At 43.2% G+C, this 25212-nt stretch overlaps 4 protein-coding genes across 7 annotated transcripts in view; 2 read left to right on the top strand and 2 right to left on the bottom strand.

The window, feature by feature from the left end:
• Window positions 1-1494: 1494 nt before the first annotated feature.
• Window positions 1495-6186, top strand: LOC149980140 (uncharacterized). The gene is made up of 2 exons (XM_090187380.1): window positions 1495-5196; window positions 5302-6186. Exon 1 carries the CDS (start codon window positions 3234-3236, stop codon window positions 3741-3743), a length of 510 nt encoding a protein of 169 aa, XP_090043506.1. The 5' UTR covers window positions 1495-3233; the 3' UTR covers window positions 3744-5196; window positions 5302-6186.
• On the bottom strand, window positions 6187-11522 carry LOC118936723 (E3 ubiquitin-protein ligase TRIM21). Its single transcript, XM_036933540.2, has 2 exons — window positions 10897-11522; window positions 6187-10634 (listed from the first exon to the last, which is right to left on the bottom strand). The coding sequence occupies exon 2, from the start codon at window positions 10630-10632 to the stop codon at window positions 9004-9006; it is 1629 nt and encodes a 542-aa protein (XP_036789435.1). The 5' UTR covers window positions 10633-10634; window positions 10897-11522; the 3' UTR covers window positions 6187-9003.
• Window positions 11062-25212, top strand: part of LOC110534421 (uncharacterized) — an 88479-nt gene continuing 74328 nt past the window's right edge. For 2 of the 4 annotated variants that reach the window (XR_005034197.2, XR_016483864.1), the window contains exons 1-2: window positions 11062-12223; window positions 22702-22839. Coding sequence is in view for 2 of the 4 variants with exons in the window: in XM_090187381.1 (XP_090043507.1) it covers window positions 13229-13421; window positions 22702-22839 (331 nt within the window). In the remaining 2 variants the exon portion in view is untranslated. Of the gene's footprint in view, window positions 13422-22701; window positions 22840-25212 lie in introns of all 4 variants that reach the window. The other 2 variants (XM_090187381.1, XM_090187382.1) reach the window with 2 other exon arrangements.
• LOC149980139 (pleiotropic regulator 1-like) lies at window positions 22869-24677 on the bottom strand. The gene is made up of 4 exons (XM_090187383.1): window positions 24568-24677; window positions 24263-24402; window positions 23675-23868; window positions 22869-23444 (listed from the first exon to the last, which is right to left on the bottom strand). Exons 2-4 carry the CDS (start codon window positions 24297-24299, stop codon window positions 23385-23387), a joined length of 291 nt encoding a protein of 96 aa, XP_090043509.1. The 5' UTR covers window positions 24300-24402; window positions 24568-24677; the 3' UTR covers window positions 22869-23384.

The raw sequence follows: 25212 nt of genomic DNA, 5'->3' as shown, positions 1-25212 counted from the left end.
CAGACATACCATATTTACTCATCTGTAAATCCTTTTGTCTGTTACAGAGAGTATTGGCGCTGGATGCCCATGTAATTCGCCATGAATTTATTTATGTGGATGAGGTTGGCTTCAACCTCACCAAAACCAGGCAGGCACCGCAGAAGAAATATAATAGGACAGAGGGCAATTACCAATGCCCCTGGACAGCGTGGGGGTAATATAACACTATGTGTGCTGCCATCACTCAAAACGGGGTCCTCCATCACAATGCCACACTGGGTCCGTACAACACCGGCCATATGCTCACTTTTCTGGATGCAATTTACACAATGCTTGTCCCTGATCCAGATCAGGAGCCTGCTAGATTTGTGGTTTTATGGGACAATGTCTGTTTTCCCCAGGCTGTTCTGGTCCAAAACTGGTTTGCCACCCATCCACAATTTGTAGTTTTGTACCTACCCCATATTCACCTTTTCTAAATTCCATAGAGGAATTCTTCTCAGCCTGGCGCTGGAAAGTGTATGATCGCCAACCCTATGCCCGCATGCAGCTTCTCCAGGCAATGGAGGATGCATGTGGGGACATAGAGGTTGCCTCTGTCCAAGGTTGGATACACATGCTAGGAGATACTTCCCTCGATGTTTGGCAAGAGAAAATATTGTGGCCAGACCCAGGCCGGAGAAGAGATGAAGCGTAGCTTAGCACTGATGACTGCCCACCCCCTCCTACCAACTCCTGGACTGCCCCCCGGGACCTCACACACACAATTGTGTTCTTTACTGTATTCTAAAGAAAATATTTTTGGTTTACATATGTTTATGGTTTTGTTGTATGCTACTGTATACAACAGTAATGTTTGGCCTAATAAATATTTTCTGTTTCTACATTGCATTGGTGTTTACAGTGAACTTGTTACCCCTCTCAGCAGATTACTTTCACTGTAGAACATTGTATTGAAATGTAGATATAAGCCTATGAAAGACCAAAGAGCTTTAGATTTAGAACAACAGTGTTTACATGGGATATCCAAAAATGTACTATTATGAAAGCAGTGTTTGCCATTTGACGCAAATGCTTCATTCTGACATGTGTTTATGGCATTTTGAATGCAGTGTTACATTTTGAAGGAGATGTGAGGCATTTTGCATTCTGTGTGTGCAGTTTTGGGAATTGTGTGTAGAGTTTTGAAAAAAGGAGACAGTTTTGAAAACGTGTGTAAGCAGTTGGAAAAAACTGTAATAGACCTGTGACCATTAATTTGTCAGAGTCATCGTTATCACTCACCATCATTTAAATGTTTAACCGGTAGACATATAGCACTCTCCAATGTTCCCATGCAGGTCGCCTTCATTGCATCTGTTCACACGGAAAATGTGCTGGATGAACAAACATGCCTTATAGATAAGGTCCCCTTGTTTACACCAGATCGTGTTTGGGTAGCACGGCAACAGGTCCAAAGTCAATCAGTTACTAACAGCTTCCACCTTAGACTCCCAAACAGAAAAGCTTGATATTCTGTAGTTGAAATGGCTAAACGAATGACCTATCTATCTGGTGTGGATGTTTGCTCACCATGGAGATAGCAGTAGCTGGGTGAATCATTCACACTTGGACAGTCTGAGCTTCATTGACATAAAAGCTGTTGGAAACCCCTGCAGGCGTCGGATGTTTCGAGCCCCATATACATAACAGTGGTTGGACGATCTACCTTGCTCTGGATGTTTGAGCCCCATGGAGATAACATTAGTTGGGTGAGCCACCTGTACATGGAAAGTGTGAGTTTCATCTGCGTAACAGTGGTTGGAAGACCCAGCTGCGGCCGGAGGTGTCAGCTCTGTTTGGATTGTATGAGCAATGTTCGATGAACAGCGGTTGGACGACTCGGGAGTTATTGGACAATTCGAGGTTATGTGCATAACATCGGAATGGACAATTCAGCAGCGGTTGGACGTATCAGAAGCCCGTAGAAACAGCAGTTGGTTGGATACACAGTGAGACATTGAAACTAGGTCACCTCAGGTTGACACCTAAGCAGTGAAACAGGAAAGATACAAATAGTCTACCTGATGCCACATTGTGGTGATTACTTCAAAGGCCTTGAAGCTTTTAGGAGGAGCCTCAGCTACATATATAAGATTAGTTACACAGACAGTGGATAATTTAGTGTATATTTGCAGCTGAACCATGAAGATGGTCCAGTGCTAGTGTGAAGTACTTTACAAAACAACAAGAATTAGAAACAAAAGACAGAATGTCACATGACATTTATTCAACATACAATAACAGAGGCGAATGGTACTACCAGCATCACAATATGGCCCTAAGAGTTGAGGAATATGCACAGTTGAGGGAATCTACACCCTCTCCCTTGCGCAACATACAGCAGAGAAGGAGGCATGAAAGAGTCTCTAATGACAGGCTGTATAACACAGAGAACACATATCAACACAACCTTCTGGTTCCACACAATGTACCTGTGTACCCTAGACACCCCCAACCCTTTGACTTAAGGTCTGACAAAAACAGGTTACAACAAGTTAGTCATGACATAGGACTGTCACCGAAGACCAAGGTTTACAATGGGCCGCCAACTCGGTACAACAAACGGCCACAAAACGTTTGTCATGCTTCTACTACAGCAAAGGTGAAATGCCGTATACCTTCAGAATGGATACTGCAACCCTGTAAAGGACACCCTGACAAAAAACAACGCAAGACTGGTGAGAGACACAGACATCATGACAATGTCAGCAGTCGGCCCCAGCCCACCAGGGGCAGCAGTCGGTCCCACCCCCCAAGGGACAGCATCAGGGCCCAGTCTCCCAGGGACCACAGCCGAGCTCACACCACCAGCGGCAGCAGAGACATGACCCATAGTTCTGTCAACTGTAGGTGAAGCAAAGAACCCAATACAGGCCTTAAAGCTCAAACGTTGTGTCCCGAAGTCTCCTGTAGCAGCGGCCGCAATGGTGGTCTTGGTAGCAGCGTCACATCGGCAAAGATTGGCAGACATGAAAACAGGTTTTCTTCACAAAGCCACAGCATGCCTAGATCACATAGACCGTCCACTGGCACACATCAGAAACCTGTGACTGTGGACAATATTAAGAAGAGATCGGTCGACTTGTCCTACAATCAGCCTGGTCCTCAGTCGAGCGTTAAAAGTGGTTGCAGAAAGAGGTTCTGGATGTTCAACAGGAGACCGAACAACAGTGAAGAAGTAGACAGTAGCACATCAGAGGTTCTAAACCATGTCACGGATACCAATGAGGATGCTAACCTACCTAGAGAACCCGGTGCAGATGATAGCGGAGATGAAAGCAACACAAGTTCCTCCAGTGACTCTGTTCACACTCGCGATGTATCAGTACACAGAGGATGCTGCCTGTTCTGGGACGGTATGCACTGTGCCTAATTCCCCCACGACGCAAACCCAGGAGCCAGACTCTGATGAGACTCAGACCAAGGAGGAAGTGTCCGCTGAGACTCAGACCCCAGAATCTGCTGAGACGCAGACCGAGGAGCCAGACTCTGATGAGACTCTGGCCAATTATGTAGTGTCTGCTGAGACTGTGTCTGCAAAGACTCAGAACCAAGACTCTGATGAGACTCAGACCAAGGAGCCAGACTTGGATGAGACTCAGACCAATGAGGTAGTGTCCGCTGAGACTGTGTCTGCTGCGACTCAGACCCCAGAATCTGCTGAGACACAGACCGAGGAGCCAGACTCTGATGAGACAGACCAAGGACCCAGACTCTGATGAGACTCAGACCAAGGAGGTAGTGTCTGCTATACCCAAGCCCCAGTCTACAACTGATCCATCGTTCCAACAACCTATTGGTGAAACATGTGAAATGTCTCACAATGTGCCTGAATGTAGAGTTGACCATGCAATTGTATTAGCTGCGCCTGGGTATCAAGATAGGGCTGATGAAGTTGTCTCTGCGACAGAGCACGTAACCAGGGCCGGGTGTGCTACCTCAAAGGAACCTGAGACTGCCGTGGATAGCATCACAGCCATGTCTGGGTGTGATACATCAGAGGAGGTTGCTGCTGCCCTGGATAGCATGACATGTGTCACATAAGTGTAACTATCACACACATTGTGTTATTACTGAACAGTCATCTATTGCCTTTGGGTAGAGGGGTGACTTGTTTCTGCCTTGTGTTACAGGGGTACCGAGAGAGTTCCGGATGATATGCTAACCGATGTGGAATATGCAAACGCCTTTCAAGAGTGTGAAGCGTCTCAATTCTATGCATCCCGAGCCGCATTTCAGTAGGCCACAGTTGAACGTTGACTCTTGTCCAGGTTCAATATTTTCTGCTACAACCGATCCCCTTCCCACTATGATACCACCTTCAAGCGCCATCTCTAATGTGGTAACCCAGCCTACAGATGTGGAACTCAACACCTTCAATGCCTGTATTGGTGACCTGGACCCTCTCGGGTACCCAGACAACTCCATGTTAGCTCTTGAGAGGGTCTGTGGTGAATATGTATTTCAACAAGAACAACAGTCGGCACAGCCTCTATAGACCCAGCAGGTTGAGGTGCATCTGGAAACATTTCATCAAGTGCCTAGACCGCAGCAGGAGGCCCGGGTCCTACATCCCGAACAACCAGCATCTCAAGTGCCCGGAAACGTCACAGCAGACTGTTGATATACACACACGGGTTCAACGTGTGCAAACTCAAGCCAGTGACATCTTTACAGTCGCAAAGGACATTGTTCTCCACACCACCACAATCCGAAGCGGCTGTCACCTATGAAGAACCCGTGCCTGGTCCCAGCCGATATAACCTGGACAGCAACGGGGCTACCGTGTCGTCCATTGCGATGATAATCCCTGTGGTGAAACAGTTGATTATATGCGGCACATGTAAAAAAAGAAGTTCAACAGAGCGTTCATCTGTAACAACTACTCGATTCAGCTGAACAGGCCCATGCAATGTGCTGGCGGCTGTGTATTGTGCACACTGTGTTACAGTGAACAAAGTGGTTGTCGCCTACACAATATGTCGTCCACAAGGGCCGCTGTAAGCACCACAGCCAACACCCTTGCAAATTGCCCTGCTCTGGAGAATGTAGGAGACTGGGATCTGGAACTCAACATAGATGATATGTTCAAGACTGACAAGGAGGTCAACGTCCATTTGCAGCTGATTATGAATGAGGAGCAATCCCCTGGAGTTGACACCCTGAAAAGAGGTATGTATATTACCATTTATAGATATATCTCTCTATGTCTATGTTATACTACTATGACTAGCCCTGATAATGTAGCAGGACTGACAGTGTTCTCTTCCCACGCAGCGTTCAACCATCTCATCACAGTGAATGACACCATGTCCTTCAGGTACTGGGTAAACTAAGCAATGCCAGAAGAGGTGGCCTACAGATATGTCTGCATCCCCCATGTACCTGGGTTCTGGGATCACATTGAGGTGGAAACCCGTCCCCTTCCCAGAACGGAGAAGCTGATCGGACCTGATGACTACAGGTTTCATTGGTGCCGTTTTGTCTTGAAGAAACTGATCATTTTGACTATGTGCTGCACTTCGTTGCCCAGGAGAGGGCAGTCTACGGTAGTCACAGTTGTTGGCAACACACTGAGAAACCTCACCTCGAGCATTGAGTTTAGAAGAATGGTATTCTATCTTTGTGGGTGGTTTACAGCTCAGTACGTGTCACCACAAGACAGGCGGCTTAACCTTGTGTTAGATTGTAAACCCAGTGAAGGTGCTATTTTGGTCCATGTCATAGCTTTGTTGGCCTCCGGGATTGGGATGGAAACAGTAACACCTCACCTGGCCCAGCAACGGGCCAAAGATGATAGCAGTTACTGCTTCATTGGCAGGAATGCCAATAACATGTTCACATGCCCCTCAGATGGTAATTCCGGAGGTAATTACATCGATATTGTTGAGGAGTTTAGATCCTACCACAACAGTGGCGAAGATGGTATTGGTCTCACTCGCGTGTACACAACCATAGAGTATTACAGTTTCCTTTAAAGTAGAGCAATGATGTTTGTATATTGTTACCAATTTCACGTGTGTACGATTTTACACCTTACATTAATCGACCATATTACACCTGAGTAATGTGTATACCCTTTTGTACCTACCCTTTTCTACTTTTCTATCAGCCAACTGTATATATCTATTGCCTTGAAATAAAATATGTCTTGCACATACATATCTTGGTTGTGTTTATTTGAAAGATGACAGCGACACCACGTTTTGAAAGACAATTGACGTGACAATAATTGAGAATGAACTGCCTATGATCGGGTGCACATCTATGTGGATTACTCAGTAGACACTGGTTCTGTGTTGCATTCCCTGTCTTAGTTCTACACGGCCAGAGGAATCAGACGCTATTTCATTCAGCACAGGGACCTGTGTACTGTCTATTTAGAACTTACAAAGGAAGGTACTACTCGCCCCCTTATGCCAGTGATCCTGCTGGTGTTCCCATGTGATAGGGTAGTGGGATATACAGTGGGGCAAACTTGCACCAATTGTGCAAGTTCTCCCACTTAAAAAGATGAGAGAGGCCTGTAATTTTCATCATAGGTACACTTCAACTAAGACAGACAAAATGAGAAGAAAAAAATCCAGAAAATCACATTGTAGGATTTTTTATGAATTTATTTGCAAATTATGGTGGAAAATAAGTATTTGGTCACCTACAAACAAGCAAGATTTCTGGCTCTCACAGACCTGTAACTTCTTCTTTAAGAGGCTCCTCTGTCCTCCACTCATTAGCTGTATTAATGGCACCTGTTTGAACTTGTTATCAGTATAAAAGACACATGTCCACAACCTCAAACAGTCACACTCCAAACTCCACTATGGCCAAGACCAAAGAGCTGTCAAAGGACACCAGAAACAAAATTGTAGACCTGCACCAGGCTGGGAAGACTGAATCTGCAATAGGTAAGCAGCTTGGTTTGAAGAAATCAACTGTGGGAGCAATTATTAGGAAATGGAAGACATACAAGACCACTGATAATCTCCCTCGATCTGGGGCTCCACGCAAGATCTCACCCCGTGGGGTCAAAATGATCACAAGAACGGTGAGCAAAAATCCCAGAACCACACGGAGGGACCTAGTGAATGACCTGCAGAGAGCTGGGACCAAAGTAACAAAGCCTACCATCAGTAACACACTACGCCGCCAGGGACTCAAATCCTGCAGTGCCAGACGTGTCCGTCTGAAGTTTGCTAGAGAGCATTTGGATGATCCAGAAGAAGATTGGGAGAATGTCATATGGTTAGATGAAACCAAAATATAACTTTTTGGTAAAAACTCAACTTGTCGTGTTTGGAGGATAAAGAATGCTTGAGAGTTGCATCCAAAGAACACCATACCTATTGTGAAGCATGGGGGTGGAAACATCATGCTTTGGGGCTGTTTTTCTGCAAAGGGACCAGGACGACTGATCCGTGTAAAGGAAAGAATGAATGGGGCCATGTATTGTGAGATCTTGAGTGAAAACCTCCTTCCATCAGCAAGGGCATTGAAGATGAAACAAGGCTGGGTCTTTCAGCATGACAATGATCCCAAACACACCGCCCGGGCAACAAAGGAGTGGCTTCGTAAGAAGCATTTCAAGGTCCTGGAGTGGCCTAGCCAGTCTCCAGATCTCAACCCCATAGAAAATCTTTGGAGGGAGTTGAAAGTCCGTGTTGCCCAGCAACAGCCCCAAAACATCACTGCTCTAGAGGAGATCTGCATGGAGGAATGGGCCAAAATCCCAGCAACAGTTTGTGAAAAAGATTTACAGAAAACGTTTGACCTCTGTCATTGCCAACAAAGGGTATATAACAAAGTATTGAGATAAACTTTTGTTATTGACCAAATACTTTTTTCCCACCATAATTTGCAAATAAATTCATAAAAAATCCTACGATGTGATTTTCTGGATTTTTTTTCCTCATTTTGTCTGTCATAGTTTAAGTGTACCTATGATGAAAATTACAGGCCTCTCTCATCTTTTTAAGAGGGAGAACTTGCGCAATATGTGGCTGACTAAATACTTTTTTGCCCCACTGTATATATCACGCTGGCAAGGCATATGAATTATCATGTTATACACCAAACAACACAATTATCATAATTGTTGTAATATGAACAACAACATAAACAAAGATTTTTTAAAGTGAGCGGGATTGAACAATAAAGTCAGGGACTTATTTCCATAACTACATGTACATATATAATGACATAGATATAGACATATTACAAAGATAGACAAAACATTTTCAACATCCAGACAAATATGAGGGGGGAGTTTAAGTGCAATTCTTACCAGCTTGTTTGGCTGGTAGCTTATTCTTTAGAAGTTTGGGGCTGCTGGTATTAGGGCATCTCTTTATGTCAGATGGCTACCGCGTCTGTTATACAGAAATAGATGTACCAAAGGAGGGTAATACGTAGATTTTCGATCCAAATATTTTGTATAAAGATGAGCATTATATTGTTAGATTATAGGGGTAACTCTGGTTGGCATGAAAGTCTTCCTCACCTCAAATTCAACTGTCGAAATCAATTGAAAAGCCCAGGCGCACTTCCATCATATCAAAGGCCTGCAGTAGCTATAGCTTAAAAATAGACAAACTATACCAAATTTCCCAAACGTTTCAAAACTGTATTAGGGTAATATCAAAAGTAAGTCATTGTATATAGGGAGAATACGAGCAGAATGGTGAATGTAAACGAGGAAAAATTGCACTACCCCCCCCCCCCCCCCAAAAGAAAACACACAACCATCCCCAAAGCAATAAAAAAAGGTTTGACAACCCTCCCCTATTTCGGACCACCCCTCTCCCAGTAATAACAGAGTAAAGAGGTTTCACTTTTCACTTGATGATGAGATTTCAGAGGACATCCATGGAAAATATAATCATGTGTCATGTCAACTGACTAAATATAACAATTTCTAAATTGATATATTTAATGATTTATTAAGGCAATTACTGAATGATCCATTCCCTTTCCGTTGTTTAATCAGTGTGTGTGATTGACAGGAGAGATGATGAGAGGGGCTGAGTTTTGACCATCATCATTATCAGAGGGGCCGAAGTATGGAAAGAGTTTCTCTGTAAAGGTGCAGCCAGTGTAAGATGAGATATGAGACCTGGCCTCCACATCATAAAAGGAGACCAGACCCTCCTCATAGTCCACAAACACCCCCACCTTCTGGGGCTTCTTTCTCAGGGAGAGGAGGACAGGGGGGAAGATCCAGCTAACGTACACATTTACGTCCCTTCGGGACACAGTCCAGAGTCCATCCTCAGGTCTCAGTATAATAATCCCCTTCCTGTCTATGGACTCTCTGACCACTCCTAAATTCCATCTAGCCTTCCCCTTAACAATCACCTCATAGTAAAATCTCCCTGTTGAGAAGCCAACCTTTCCAAGGACAAATCGATGACCGTCAAACCTTTTTGGATTGTCAGGACGATGTGGTGCGTCTCCAGTTCTCACTTGTTTCCCATCCTCAGACAGGATGAGTTTGTGATGTGCTGTATCAGGGTCCAGAGTCACATCCACTGCATACTGCTGAATCCTCTTCAGTTTGACTTCAGGCAGCTTCTCCATCTCTTTATTCAGTATCTCCTCCAGCTGAGACACTGCTCTCCTCACAGTCCCCACACAGAGATCACTGTGAACACTGATCTCAGACATGTTCTTGGTGGGTGGAGGTTTGTACACTGCTGATGGGTAGTTCTGGAGAAGTTGGAGGTGGTCCTCAGTCTGTGAGAGCTGCCTCAGATCAGTGCTTCTCCTCTTCAGCTCAGTGATTTCCTGCTCCAGATCTTTAATGAACCCTTCAGCCTGCCTCTCTACTGCTTTCTGCCTCTCCTCAATCACCTCAACAAGCTCAGCTTGGCTTTTCTCAATGGAGCGCACCAGAGCAGTAAAGACTTGTACAGTGTTTTCTATCTCTCTCTTTGCATCCTTCTTGCTGAGATCTACTGAGAGTTTGATCTGTTTAACATTCTTCTGTCGGTCCTGGATAATCAGCTGCACTTCCGCCTCAGTTTTCCCCAGCTGAGCCTTCCTCTCTCCACACTCTTCCTCTATAGAGACAGTGTCATGAGTCTTGTGGTCTGCCTCAGTGCAGAACTGACACACACATGTCTGGTCAGTCCTACAGAACAACTCCAGGAGTCTGTCATGCTTCTTACACATCCTGTCTTCCAGATTCTCCACAGGGTTGATCAGTTTGTGTCTCTTTAAGGGTGAGGCTATCTGATGAGGCTCCAGGTGAGTCTCACAGTAAGAGGTCAGACACACCAGGCAGGACTTCAGGGCCTTGCGCTTCATCCCAGTGCAGACGTCACAGGCAACTTTTCCAGGTTCAGGAGGGGGCCCATGTCTACCTTTTTCTCTCCTCTTTTTAAAATTCTCTACAACCTCTCTGAAAGTTGTGTTGACACGAAGTGTAGGCCGTCTGGAGAATTTCTCCTGACACAGTGGACATTGGTACAGGTCCTTGCTATTCCAGTACATTCTGATACAGGCCATGCAAAAGTTGTGTCCACATGAAGTGGTGACTGGCTCAGTGAACACATCCAGACATATAGAACACAGGAACTGCTCTTCAGACAGGAGACTGCTGGAGGAAGCCATATCTAGAGAGAGGTGGAACTATAAATTATTTCCTGGAAAGAGTCAGCTCTCGATAGTTTTAGTGCCACTGTCAACATGGCGTTTAGAGACACTAACCAATGTTGATTAAAGTAAATACAACATACAGTATAAATCAGTAAATGTACAAAATAAAGTTAAACATAGGTACTGTAGCCAAAAACGGGAGAATAAAGGAATTCATTAGAATACAATAATTCACACACTAGAATGCATCTTCACCTGCCCTTGTAAATCTGTGCTCACCTGTTTCTCTGTGTGAAAGAGGGTGGGCACTTCCCCCGATTTATCGGCACTGTCTTAGATTTTCCACAAGAGTGTGAGACCGTTTGCATGTGTGGGCAACGTACAGTACGTCTACACACTTCAGTTTCACTTCAGTAAAGTGACGTTGCATGCTCCTCCCCACCCAGTGCTGCTCTGTGCTCTGGAACAGAATTAACCCTTCACATGGCTGATCTCTCTTCATGCATGAAACATTCTTGATACAAAAGTGTGAATCAGAAATGCTAGACAAGGAATTACTGCAGATGCATTGAAGGTATTCTAAAATCAACAACTACAATAGAATTCTACAATAGACTAGTTGAGTCTTGTCGAATCCCTGAGCGTCATTTCCGGTCACAACTTGCAGACTTGTTTATGTGCTGCTGTGCGTTTTGTTGCCAACCTTACTTTGCTACCTGACAACTTTACGGTTTTTACTTTTGAATTACCGTTTATATTTTTATTTTTCCCTCACTCAACTGTTTTTACTCCGGACGTTTTATCTGGATATGGTTCGTCAGGACTTCCAACAGCCGAAGCTAAGTAGTAACATTAACATGATGCCTTCTAATAGGCTCTATGCATTATACCGCCTCCAACGTTCTAATTTACTTCCGTTCGAGTTGATGACTTCCGGAGCGAGTTCTGCTATTGTTTTTAGCATTAGCTTACTAGCTATCGTCGATGCATCTCTGACTGAAATAGTTAGCAATGACTACGTTTAAATTACAGCCCCGAGAAGGAGGTGCTAATGAACATTGTTCAGTGCCTCTGTGTTCAGTTTATTCCAAATGTAATGGTATTGTGAGCTTCCATCGTTTCCCGGTCGATGTAGAGCTCAGAAAAAGGTGGTTGGTGGCAGTACGTCGTGACAACGTTACTGTCACCAAACACACAAAGGTGTGTAGTACACATTTAGTCGAAAGTGACTTTGTTGAGGGAAAATTGGGGGGCGACAATACCTAAAAAGAGGTGTTGTTCCTACTGTCTTCGCGTTGAACTGGCACATTAAAAAGAGACCTGATGTTTGGGAAAGAAGACTGAAACCTCCTGCTCCGACGGAGGGGGATGAAGAACCAGGTGCGCTGCCTATGGACTGTGCCGTCTCTGATCCGATCCAGACCCATAATTACTGTGCAGTCCCTGAACCCGCAGCCCTGGACATGGCCCTGGCCCTAATGGCAATCCATGAGCACGTAAGAGAAATTGAGGAGCTTCGAGCCAAGCTGGAGAAACTGACCACCCAACGCGGCTTTGGTCTACAACGATTTGCTGGATCTGACGATGATATACGTTTTTACACAAGGTACAGTAATAATGTATTATTATCCAGCATTATTATTATTTACTATTAATTATTAGTATTATTATCCTAAAGTCCATCTTACCTTTAAGTACATGTTCATTGTTATTTGATACTGGGCTAGCATATCTTAGCCTAAGTATTGTCTTTACATTATTTTTCAGTTAACCCCCAAAAATTCTCCCAGGTCGTTGCTTCAAATAAGATTTGGTTCTTAGTACACTTTCCAGGTTAAATAACAGAACATTTAAAACAAATTCACTGCTGTGATGATAGCTGATGTGAATTACAGTACGAATTGCAGTAACAAGAAAACAGGCTACAATAGCAGCTAGGTCATGTATAGTGCTAGGGCTTAGAGAAGATGGGCAATAACAGTAATGAGCTTTTTTGGTATTCAAATACTCTGGGTCCATCTTTAGATTTGCAAGCTATACCCACCTGATGGCCTTCTGGCACTTGATTGAGCGGGCAGCAGAGACCAAGTTTATAAGAGTCACAATTTTTTATTTATTTATTTTACCTTTATTTAACCAGGTAGGCAAGTTGAGAACAAGTTCTCATTTACAATTGCGACCTGGCCAAGATAAAGCAAAGCAGTTCGACAGATACAACGACACAGAGTTACACATGGAGTAAAACAAACATACAGTCAATAAAACAGTATAAACAAGTCTATATACAATGTGAGCAAATGAGGTGAGAAATGAGGTGAGAAGGGAGGTAAAGGCAAAAAAGGCCATGGTGGCAAGGTAAATACAATAGAGCAAGTAAAACACTGGAATGGTAGAATACTGGAACAAGCACCAATCCATCTGAAACAAGTGTTATTCGAAGAAAACCGGTAAGGGACAACTTCATTAAATACTTAAAAGTATATTATTTGATCTTACTGTAATTGTTAAACATCATTTACTTTTTGTTATGGACCGAATATAAGGACTATTGTACTAAAATGGGTTTCTTTACGTTCAGACACTGCCATCAATCGATGAGTTCTTCTTGTTTATGACTCATCTGTCGCTGGGTCTGAAGCAGAAGGATTTAGCCCACCGGTTCAGCATCCACCAATTGACAGTGAGCCGGATTATCATCTCTTGGGCCAACTTCCTCTACTGTCTGCTTGGATCAGCACGGATATGGATCCCCAAGGAAACCATCAAAGCCCACCTACCAGTTCAAGGACTATCCAGACACCCAGGTAGTGATCGACTGCACTGAACTCCGCTGCCAGACACCATCTTCACTGCTACTGCAGAGTGAAGTGTTTTCTTCCTACAAGACACTCTGTACCTTTAAGGGCATGTTGGGAATGTCACCACATGGAGCTGTCGCTTTTGTGTCATCCTTGTGTGCTGGATCTGTGAGTGACAAGGAGATTTTCAAGCAGTCTGGAATTATTTCCTTACTCACACATCAACAACTGACACCCATGGGTAACGATGCTTCGAGGGTGACTGTTGATGTGTGCAGAGGGTCCCTAGTTCGAGCCCGGGTAGGGGCGAGGGGACGGACGAAAGCTATACTGTTACATTGGTTCCGTGACCCGGATCACTGGTTGTTGCGGAAAAGGAGGAGGTCAAAAGGGGGGTGAGTGTAACCGATGTGAAATGGCTAGCTAGTTAGCGGAGGTGCGCGCTAATAGCGTTTCAATCGGTGACGTCACTCGCTCTGAGACCTGAAGTAGTTGTTCCCCTTGCTCTGCAAGGTCCGTGGCTTTTGTGGAGCGATGGGTAACGATGCTTCGTGGGTGTCAGTTGTTGACGTGTGCAGAGGGTCCCTGGTTCGACTAGACTGACCGGAAATTGCCAAACCGATAGGAAGTGTATTTAAAACGTTCAATCATGGAATGTGCATAAGGGCTATTGCAGTCGTTGTACTCATAATATAGAGGAGAACGATCGCCTTAAGGCGAGGATAGCTGTGCTGCAAGCCCAGCTTCAGACGCAATCATTAGGCAAGGGTAATTTCAGTGTAGGAAAGGATGAAACAGCGTCTGTGCCACCAGTAAGTACAGATTGTAACCTTTGTATAAATCCCCTCGCATGGTCCCCGCAGCCGGACAACTTTCTCATGGCTTCTGGAGGGAAATGCTGTAGGAATACTCAACCGGTGTTTCTCATTTAGCCGACAAACTTTCAACTGGTTCTCCCCATTAAGCAGCGAGTCGGAGTCAGAGGCCGAGCCTTCCCTGATCTCTACTTATCCCTTTACGGGGTCTGAGAAGCTGAAGCTTCCCACCATTAGCTCTGACAAATTGAAAACCCTAGTCATTGGCCATTACCCGCAGTATTAGACTTAAAATGTATCATCCAGCGATCATACACTGTTTACCAAGGGGCAGGGCTACCGACGTTAAGGCTAATCTGAAGATGGTGCTGGCTAAAGCTAAAACTAGCGAGTATAGAGAAATTGTTATCCGTGTCGGCACCAACGATGTTAGGATGAAACAGTCAGAGGTCACCAAGCGCAACATAGCTTCAGCGTGTAAATCAGCTAGAAAGATACGTTGAGTAATTGTCTCTGGCCTCCTCCCAGTTAGGGGGAGTGATGAGCTCTACAGCAGAGTCTCACAACTCAATCGCTGGTTGAAAACTGTTTTACTGCCCCTCCCAAAATATAGAATTTGTAGATAGTTGGCCCTCTTTCTGGGACTCACCCACGAACAGGACCAAGCCTGGCCTGTTGAGGAGTGACAGACTCCATCCTAGCTGGAGGGGTGCTCTCATCTTATCTACGACCATAGACAGGGCTCTAACTCCTCTAGCTCCACAATGAAATAGGGTGCAGGCCAGGCAGCAGGTTGTTAGCCAGCCTGCCAGCTTAGTGGAGTCTGCCACTAGCACAGTCAGTGTAGTCAGCTCAGCTATCCCCATTGAGACCGTGTCTGTGCCTCGACCTAGGTTGGGCAAAACTAAGCATGGCGGTGTTCGCTTTAGCAATCTCACTAGAATAAAGACCTCCATTCCAGCCATTATTGAAAGAGATTGTGATATCTCATATCTCAAAATAGGGCTACTTAATGTTAGATCCCTCACTTCAAAGACAGTTATAGTCAATGAACTAATCACTGATCATGATCTTGATGTGATTGGCCTGACTGAAACATGGCTTAAACCTGATGAATTTACTGTGTTAAATGAGGCCTCACCTCCTGGTTACACTAGTGACCATATCCCCGTGCATCCCGCAAAGGCGGAGGTGTTGCTATTATTTACGATAGCAAATTTCAATTTACAAAAAACAACAACTAAGTTTTCGTCTTTTGAGCTTCTAGTCATGAAATCTATGCAGCCTACTCAATCACTTTTTATAGCTACTGTTTACAGGCCTCCTGGGCCATATACAGCGTTCCTCACTGAGTTCCCTGAATTCCTATCGGACATTGTAGTCATAGCAGATAATATTCAAATTTTTGGTGACTTTAATATTCACATGGAAAAGTCCACAGACCCACTCCAAAAAGGCTTTCGGAGCCATCATCGACTCAGTGGGTTTTGTCCAACATGTCTCTGGACCCACTCACTGCCACAGTCATATTCTGGACCTAGTTTTGTCCCATGGAATAAATGTTGTGGATCTTAATTTTTTTCCTCATAATCCTGGACTATCGGACCACCATTTTATTACGTTTGCAATCGCAGCAAATAATCTGCTCAGATCCCAACCAAGGAGTATCAAAAGTCGTGCTATAAGTTAGAGGTCGACCGATTAATCGGAAGTGGCCGATTTAATTAGGGCCGAAATCAAGTTTTCATAACAATCGTAAATCGGTATTTTTGGACACCGATTTGGCCGATTATTTTTATTTATTTAACTAGGCAAGTCAGTTAAGAACACATTCTTATTTTCAATGAAGGCCTAGGAACTGTGGGTTAACTGCCTCGTTCAGGGGCAGAACGACAGATTTTCACCTTGTCAGCTCGGGGGATCCAATCTTGCAACCTTACAGTTAACTAGTCCAACGCTATAACCACCTTTCGTTGCACTCCACAAGGAGACTGACTGCCTAGTTAACTACACATGGTTGATGATATTACTAGTTTATCTAGCGTGTCCTGCATTGCATATAATCTGACTGAGCATACAAGCATCTGACTGAGCGGTGGTAGGCAGCAGCAGGCTCATAAGCATTCATTCAAACAGCACTTTCGTGCGTTTTGCCAGCAGCTCTTCGTTGTGCGTCAAGCATTGCACTGTTTATGACTTCAAGTCTATCAACTCCCGAGATGAGGCTGGTGTAACCGATGTGAAATGGCTAGCTAGTTAGCGGGGTGCGCGCTAATAGTGTTTCAAATATCACTCACTCTGAGACTTGGAGTGGTTGTTCCCCTTGCTCTGCATGGGTAACGCTGCTTCGAGGGTGGCTGTTGTCGTTGTGTTCCTGGTTCGAGCCCAGGGAGGAGCGAGGAGAGGGACGGAAGCTATACTGTTACACTGGCAATACTAAAGTGCCTATAAGAACATCAATTAGTCAAAGGTTAATTAAATACAAATGGTATAGAGGAAAATAGTCCTATAATAACTACAACCTAAAACTTCTTACCTGGGAATATTGAAGACTCATGTTAAAAAGAACCACCAGCTTTCATATGTTCTCATGTTCTGAGCAAGGAACTTAAACGTTAGCTTTCTTACATGGCACATATTGCACTTTTACTTTCTTCTCCAATGCTTTGTTTTTGCATTATTTAAACCAAATTGAACATGTTTCATTATTTATTTGAGGCTAAATTGATTTAATTGATGTATTATATTAAATTAAAATAAGTGTTCATTCAGTATTGTTGTAATTGTCATTTATTACAAATACATTTTTAAAAAATTGTCAGATTTAATCGGTATCGGCCTTTTTTGGTCCTCCAATAATCTGTATCGGTATAGGTGTTGAAAAATCATAATCGGTCGACCTCTACTATAAATTCTCAGACAACCCAAAGATTCCTTGATGCCCTTCCAGTCTCCCTCTGCCTACCCAAGGACGTCAGAGGACAAAAAACAGTTGACCACCTAACTGAGGAACTCAATTTAACCGTGCGCAATACCCTAGATGCAGTTTCATCTAAAAACGAAAAATATTTGTCATAAGAAACTAGCTCCCTGGTATACAGAATACCAGAGCTCTGAAGCAAGCTTCAGAAAATTGGAACGGAATTGGCGCCACACCAAACTGGAAGTCTTCCGACTAGCTTGGAAAGACAGTACCGTGCAGCATCACTGCTGCTCGATCATCCTATTTTTCCAACTTAATTGAGGAAAATAAGAACAATCCAAAATGTATTTTTGTTACTGTCGCAAAGCTAACTAAAAAGCAGCATTCCCTAAGAGAGGATGGCTTTCACTTCAGCAGTAATAAATTCATGAACTTCTTTGAGGAAAAGATCATGATCATTAGAAAGCAAATTACGGACTCCTCTTTAAATCTGTGTATTCCTCCAAAGCTCCGTTGTCCTGAGTCTGCACAACTCTACCAGGACCTAGGATAAAGGGAGACACTCAAGTGTTTTAGTACTATATCTCTAGACACAATGATGAAAATAATCATGGCCTCTAAACCTTCAAGCTGCATACTGGACCATATTCCAACTAAACTACTGAAAGAGCTGCTTCCTGTGCTTGGCCCTCCTATGTTGAACATAATAAACGGCTCTCTATCCACCGATGTGTACCAAACTCACTAAAAGTGTCAGTAATAAAGCCTCTCTTGAAAAAGCCAAACCTTGACCCATAAAATATAATAAACTATCGGCCTATATGGAATCTTCCATTCCTCTCAAACATTTTAGAAAAATATGTTGCGCAGCAACTCACTGCCTTCCTGAAGACAAACAATGTATACGAAATGCTTCATTCTGGTTTTAGACCCCATCCTAGCACTGAGACTGCACTTGTGAAGATGGTAAATTACCTTTTAATGGTGTCAGACCGAGGCTCTGCATCTGTCCTCATGCTGCTCGACCTTAGTGCTGCTATTGATACCATCGATCACCACATTCATTTGGAGAGATTGGAAACCCAAATTGGTCTACACAGACAAGTTCTGGCCTGGTTTAGGTCTTATCTGTCGGGAAAGATATCAGTTTGTCTCTGTGAATGGTTTGTCCTCTGACAAATCAACTGTAAATTTCGGTGTTCCTCAAGGTTCCGTTTTAGGACCACTATTGTTTTCACTATATATTTTACCTCTTGGGGTTGTCATTCGAAAACATAATGTTAACTTTCACTGATATGCGGATGACAAACAGCTATACATTTCAATGAAACATAGTGAAGCCCCAAAATTGCTCTCGTTAGAAGCCTGTGTTTCAGGCATAAGGAAGTGGATGGCTGCAAACTTTTTACTTTTAAACTCGGACAAAACAGATGCTTGTTCTAGGTCCCAAGAAACAAAGAGATCTTCTGTTGAATCTGACAATTAATCTTAATGGCTGTACAGTTGTCTCAAATAAAACTGAAGGACCTCTGCGTTACTCTGGACCCTCATCTCTCTTTTGAAGAACATATCAAGACTGTTTCAAGGACAGCTTTTTTCCCCATCTACGAAACATTGCAATAATCTGAAACTTTATGTCCAAAAATGATGCAGAAAAATGAATCCATGCTTTTGTTACTTCTAGGTTGGACTACTGTAATGCTCTACTTTCCAGCTACCCGGATAAAGCACTAAATAAACTTCAGTTAGTGCTAAATACGGCTGTTAGAATCCTGACTAGAACCAAAAAATTTGATCATGCTAGCCTCCCTACACTGGCTTACTGTTAAGGCAAGTGCTGATTTCAAGATTCTGCTGCTAACCTTCACAGCATTACATGGACTTGCTCCTACCCAGCTTTCCAATTTGGTCCTGCCGTACATACCTACACGCACACTACGGTCACAAGACGCAGGCCTCCTAATTGTCCTTAGAATTTCTAAGCAAACAACTGGAGGCAGGGCTTTCTCCTATAGAGCTCCATTTTTATGGAATGGTCTGCCTATCCATGTGAGAGACGCAGAGTCGGTCTCGACCTTTAAGTCTTTACTGGAGACTCATCTCTTCAGTAGGTCCTATGATTGAGTGTAGTCTGGCCCAGGAGTGTGAAGGTGAACGGAAAGGCTCTGGAGCAACTTGCTGTCTCTGCCTGGCCGTTTCCCCTCTTTCCACTGGGATTCTCTGCCTCTAACCCTAATACAGGGGCTGAGTCACTGGCTTACTGGTGCTCTTCCATGCCGTCCCTAGGAGGGGTGCGTCACTTGAGTGGGTTTAGTCACTGACGTGGTCTTCCTGTCTGGGTTGGCGCCCCCCCCCCCCCCCCTTGGTTTGTGCCGTGGCGGAGATCTTTGTGGGCTATTCTCGGCCTTGTCTCAGGATGGTAAGTTGGCGGTTGAAGATATCCCTCTAGTTGTGTGGGGGCTGTGCTTTGGCAAAACTGACCAGCATAACAGATAATTAACAGGCACTTTTCATGTCTGAAATAACTCCATCATACCTTGTTCAAAGTCTTCTTGCATGGACATTCTTTTTTTATTCTAAATTTGTGCAAGCTGTTGTCCCACGCCCGATAACAGGATCAGGTTACTACGGTGGATCAAATATGAATGAGCCACTTACTCTGAGGATGTTTGATATTACTCTAATGTTTGAAAGGCAGGTCCTACAAGTACTGAAGTTGTCATGTCAGAGGCAATGCATGATCATAACTGACAATCCCTACATTGTGGCAACGTTGAGTCATTACTGCTTACTGAGTTTGTAAAACTGTATCCATAGAAAACGTGATTCCCTATTATTGTATCTCTATTCCCATCATGAGTTTTTGTTAAATAACAGAATTGTTAAACCTTTTTTTGCATTCTAATTAAAGAAAACAATCAATGTCCTCTTTTCTTTGTGAGAGCTGTGGGGCAAGAGAGGATCAGTTTAATCTTGAACATGGGTTTGTGTCTGTATGTAACTGTATGTTATTTATTAGTTTAATAGATGCCTTCACCATTATTCTACAATGTAGAACATGGTAAAAAGTAAAAACCCTTGAATGAGTAGGTGTTCTAAAACTTTTGACCAGTAGTGTGTGTGTGTGTGTGTGTATATGTATGTATGTATATATATATATATATATATCTATCTATCCATTGATTCTTGAATAACTTATGAGTTCAGTTCAACTGTCACACTCCTTGAGAACCCAAAATATAAGCTTGTTTTTCGCCAATGTTTGTAAACATTGTACCTGCCTTGCGAAAGCATTCGGCCCCCTTGAACTTTGCAACCTTTTGCCACATTTCAGGCTTCAAACATAAAGATATAAAACTGTATTTTTTTTGTGAAGAATCGACAACAAGTGGGACACAATCATGAAGTGGAACGACATTTATTGGATATTTCAAACTTTTTTAACATATCAAAAACTGAAAAATTGGGCGTGCAAAATTATTCAGCCCCTTTACTTTCAGTGCAGCAAACTCTCTCCAGAAGTTCAGTGAGGATCTCTGAATGATCCAATGTTGACCTAAATGACTAATGATGATAAATACAATCCACCTGTGTGTAATCAAGTCTCCGTATAAATGCACCTGCACTGTGATAGTCTGAGGTCCGTTAAAAGCGCAGAGAGCATCATGAAGAACAAGGAACACACCAGGCAGGTCTGAGATACTGTTGTGAAGAAGTTTAAAGCCGGATTTGGATACAAAAAGATTTCCCAAGCTTTAAACATCCCAAGGAGCACTGTGCAAGCGATAATATTGAAATGGAAGGAGTATCAGACCACTGCACCAAGACCTGGCCGTCCCTCTAAACTTTCAGCTCATACAAGGAGAAGACTGATCAGAGATGCAGCCAAGAGGCCCATGATCACTCTGGATGAACTGCAGAGATCTACAGCTGAGGTGGGAGACTCTGTCCATAGGACAACAATCAGTCAGCCATTCTGGAAGAAAACCTGATGGAGTCTGCAAAAGACCTGAGACTGGGACGGAGATTTGTCTTCCAACAAGACAATGATCCAAAACATAAAGCAAAATCTACAATGGAATGGTTCAAAAATAAACATATCCAGGTGTTAGAATGGCCAAGTCAAAGTCCAGACCTGAATCCAATCGAGAATCTGTGGAAAGAACTGAAAACTGCTGTTCACAAATGCTCTCCATCCAACCTCAGAGTTCGAGCTGTTTTGCAAGTAGGAATGGGAAAAAATTTCAGTCTCTCGATGTGCAAAACTGATAGAGACATACCCCAAGCGACTTACAGCTTTAATCGCAGCAAAAGGTGGCGCTACAAAGTATTAACTTAAGGGGGCTGAATAATTTTGCACGCCAAATTTTTCAGTTTTTGATTTGTTAAAAAAGGTTGAAATATCCAATAAATGTCGTTCCACTTCATGATTGTGTCCCACTTGTTGTTGATTCTTCACAAAAAAATACAGTTTTATATCTTTATGTTTGAAGCCTGAAATGTGGCAAAAGGTCGCAAAGTTCAAGGGGGCCGAATACTTTCGCAAGGCACTGTAAATGTGAACAAGCACTGTATAGCCTCATATCGTGGTTAAAACAATCATTTTTATATCACTGATTGTCAGTCCTTGTAACCATAGCTGTCTATTAATCTGAGAGTGTTTACATTTCTCCAGGCCCATCCCTCAGCTTTTTACCAAAACAGAGGCAGGGAAATCGTTTTGTTGTTTCATCTGTGGACTTGCCCTTTAAAGAGCTGCATATTATCAAGATATCAAAGTGGACTGGATTTATGAGTTATATTCTTCAAGAATTAATGGGTATTTATAATTAATTTAAAAGGCTAACAATTGATGTAGAAACTGCATATTTCCCCTTTAATGCATGTGGGTGAGTTAATTTACACTGTAAAGGGGTTGCTGAATTTGACAACAGTATCAAAGCAAGCACTGTGTAATGACAGTACAATACCGTAATATTTATTATACTGTTAAAGTGAATATTAGCGTAATCATAATGTTTGATAAAAATGGTTTACTGTAATTACAAGGGATTGGTGCAAGCAGGTTGGCTGCTAAGTGTTTACACATTACTGCATATTAATGAATAGTTGGTGTCTTACAACACTTGCACTTCTGGAAGCTTCCAAACTGGCAGCGACTACAGGGGAAAACAGAGCACAGGACATGGAAAAATGTGCAACCATTTCAGGTTTAAGACTTGCCCCACTCCAATCTGTCCCCTATTCATTTTAAATTGATGGGGCACTATAACATATAGGACTTAAATTGGTACATCATTCTCACTCACAGGTGCAATGTAGCCTCTTACAAAGCCTCAAATATGTTAAGCCAGAAACAATACCATTTTTGGCACTCCAAATGATACAGTACCACTCAAAATAGACCAATTATTTCCCCGCCCACATTTTCCCACAATGGCCCATAATTTACAGTATGCTTCAGTAAAACAGTATTTCACTGTTGATAATACCCCAAATTACCGTATAAAGTAGTTTTGTTACAGTGAACATCTGCTTTGTCTAACAGGTGAGCAGAAGTTCCATGTTCTCAGTGAAACCAGGAATACGGTAGAGCTCCAGGACCACCCAGGAGATGACGGATACTGGGAGATCAATGCAAACAGCTCCAAACACGATGGGAATGTTGTCACCAATGGTTACATGGGTGAGTCACGCTTCACGGAAATCCAAAATGAGATGCAACATGTTTTTTATTTTTATGGTTCTGTTAATCATACAGTGATTTATTTCATACACCAGATTGCACAACAAATTACGTTTCTCTTGTATATACAGTTGGTGTTTCTGAAATAAAGAAATAAAAGAAAACATTTCTAATGATGAGAAAATCTGGGAATTTTCCACACGTTTACTAGATTTGACCCGAGTGGGGACTATGTGTACACTAAAGGCGAGCTCTTACGGAGCTGAGAAGTGGCTTCTCATGGTGGACGAGAGTGACCAGAGATATGAGAGAGCATTCATCATCAAGAACAAACATTCTGGAAGGTTATTGGCTGTCCAAAATGGCTGCTTTGTTGGACTAACATTGTACATTGAATAAGGACTACATTGAAAACCCCCAAAATTACAGTAAAAATAAAAGCCAACTCGTTTTTGTGCGAATATTCTTCTTTCAAAAATGATGGGAGTTCTATTGATGGGAATATTGACAACAGAAATGAATGTATTTTTTTGTTTGTTGCAAAACTAGAATCTTTTCCTCTTGAGGATTTCCGGTTTCCAGTTGATTGGGTGGCTTTCCTCGGTCTGAAAGAAAAAAACAATCCCACCCTAGTCAGAAACAAGAACTTACGAAGTACTCAAAGTAATACCACAGTTTCATTAGCTTAGCAATGTTTTAGTGACTGTCATTTTCCCTGACTGAATAAACATCCACTTTGTATGAGGTTGTAATTAACACGTCCATTACTGAATCACATCTCAAATCAACAAAAACTTGTGTAGCTATACAGCACAGGATAAAAGTATTTCCCTACCGCGGTGTCGTCCTCTTTGTACACCTTGATGGTCTTGTCGGCCTCGGCCGTGATCAGCCTGCTCTCCGAGTGGTCGAACATGCAGGCGAAGATCCCCGATTCGCTGTCCAGTGAGCCGGGCTGCACGGCGGCGTGGATACGCTGGAAGTTGTAGCCGGTCCGCCAGTCCCACAGGTGAATGGTGCCGTTGTCAGCTAACGGAGACAATAAAAAGATGTAAGGATTAGCTGTATCTAGATCAAGACATCGGCATAGATAAGACAGCGGTGTCTAGGATCTAGCAAAAAATATCTTGTCTATATGTTGTAGGATTTCCTATCACTTAGCCATTCAATACATTTGCTTCCAGCCTCTGCAGTTACCACTTCCCTTTCATTTGTTGATGCGCTTTCGAAGCAACAAAGCCCTTCAGAATCATTCAATGTACTATGACTAGAAATAATCTGACCCAATCATCCTGACAGAGGCTCAAAACTGTCTATTTCAATCGCAACATATAGACAAGATATTTTTTGTTCAAACACGAGTCGCTAGTGCGCGATGGGACAAGGATATCCCTGTTGGAAAAAGTAAAGGACGTTTTCATACCTCCTGATACCAGCACGCCGTCTGAGTTGACCGCCATTGCGTTGATGATGGCGTTGTGTCCAGAGAGGTTCTGGATGAAGTTGCCGTCTGGGAACGTCCACTGCTTGATGTTGTCGGCAGAGCCAGAGGCTAAGGTATACCTGTAACATTCAGCCAACCAATGGTTCAGTGCCATAACTCAAAACGCACAAATAAAATGGGCGAGCCTATCAACCCTATCATTAACTACAACTAGATAACAAAAGATGACGAACTTGGGTGCAACATATGCATCACCGTTTACTACGTATGAGGAAGTGACGTACTGTCTGGGATGTAGGGCCAGTGCTCTGACAGACTTCTTGTGATTGGTGAGAGTGGCTCTGGTCTTCCCAGCTATCAGATCCCATAGCCTGATGGTAGAGTCGTGGCTCCCTGGAACAGAAAGAGCCAGGTCGTGTTCAGGTCACACCGTAGCAAAATGTTTTGAAACTAACAATGAAACGCTGCGTTCTTATTCAGACAAGTTCAAGTGTTCTATCCTATTTTTTCCCTACTGAACATAGAACAGATATACTGCTTATTTTACTTGCTTTCAATGAGAAATCTACAACTAGCATTTCTATGTAAATTTTGTCGGGTCCCCCCCAAAAGTTGCAGCTTTAAAGGAAGAGTAACGCCTTTGTTTTATCAGTGTGTGTGATTGACAGGAGAGATGTGACCAGTACAATTTGTTTGATTTGAGATGATGAGAGGGGCTACGTTTTTACCACTATCATCTTCTACCGCTGTTTAGAAGTTACAGATCTCTCGGTCTCTCTCTGTACTCACCTTAATGGTTCTGTCGCCTGCACCTGTCACAAACCACTGGTTGCCGGGCTCTACGGCAATGGACCTCACCCAGCCAAGATGACCACTGATGACCTGGAAGGGATAAAGCAAACCTGTATCAGTTACCACACAAAACAGGG

The sequence above is a fragment of the Oncorhynchus mykiss genome, chromosome 10 (genome assembly GCF_057628025.1).
Source record: "Oncorhynchus mykiss isolate SJ-2025 chromosome 10, ASM5762802v1, whole genome shotgun sequence".
Classification (NCBI taxonomy): Eukaryota; Metazoa; Chordata; class Actinopteri; order Salmoniformes; family Salmonidae; genus Oncorhynchus; species Oncorhynchus mykiss.
Note: the sequence above shows the minus strand (reverse complement) of the source record. Positions and strands in the feature narration are given on the sequence as shown.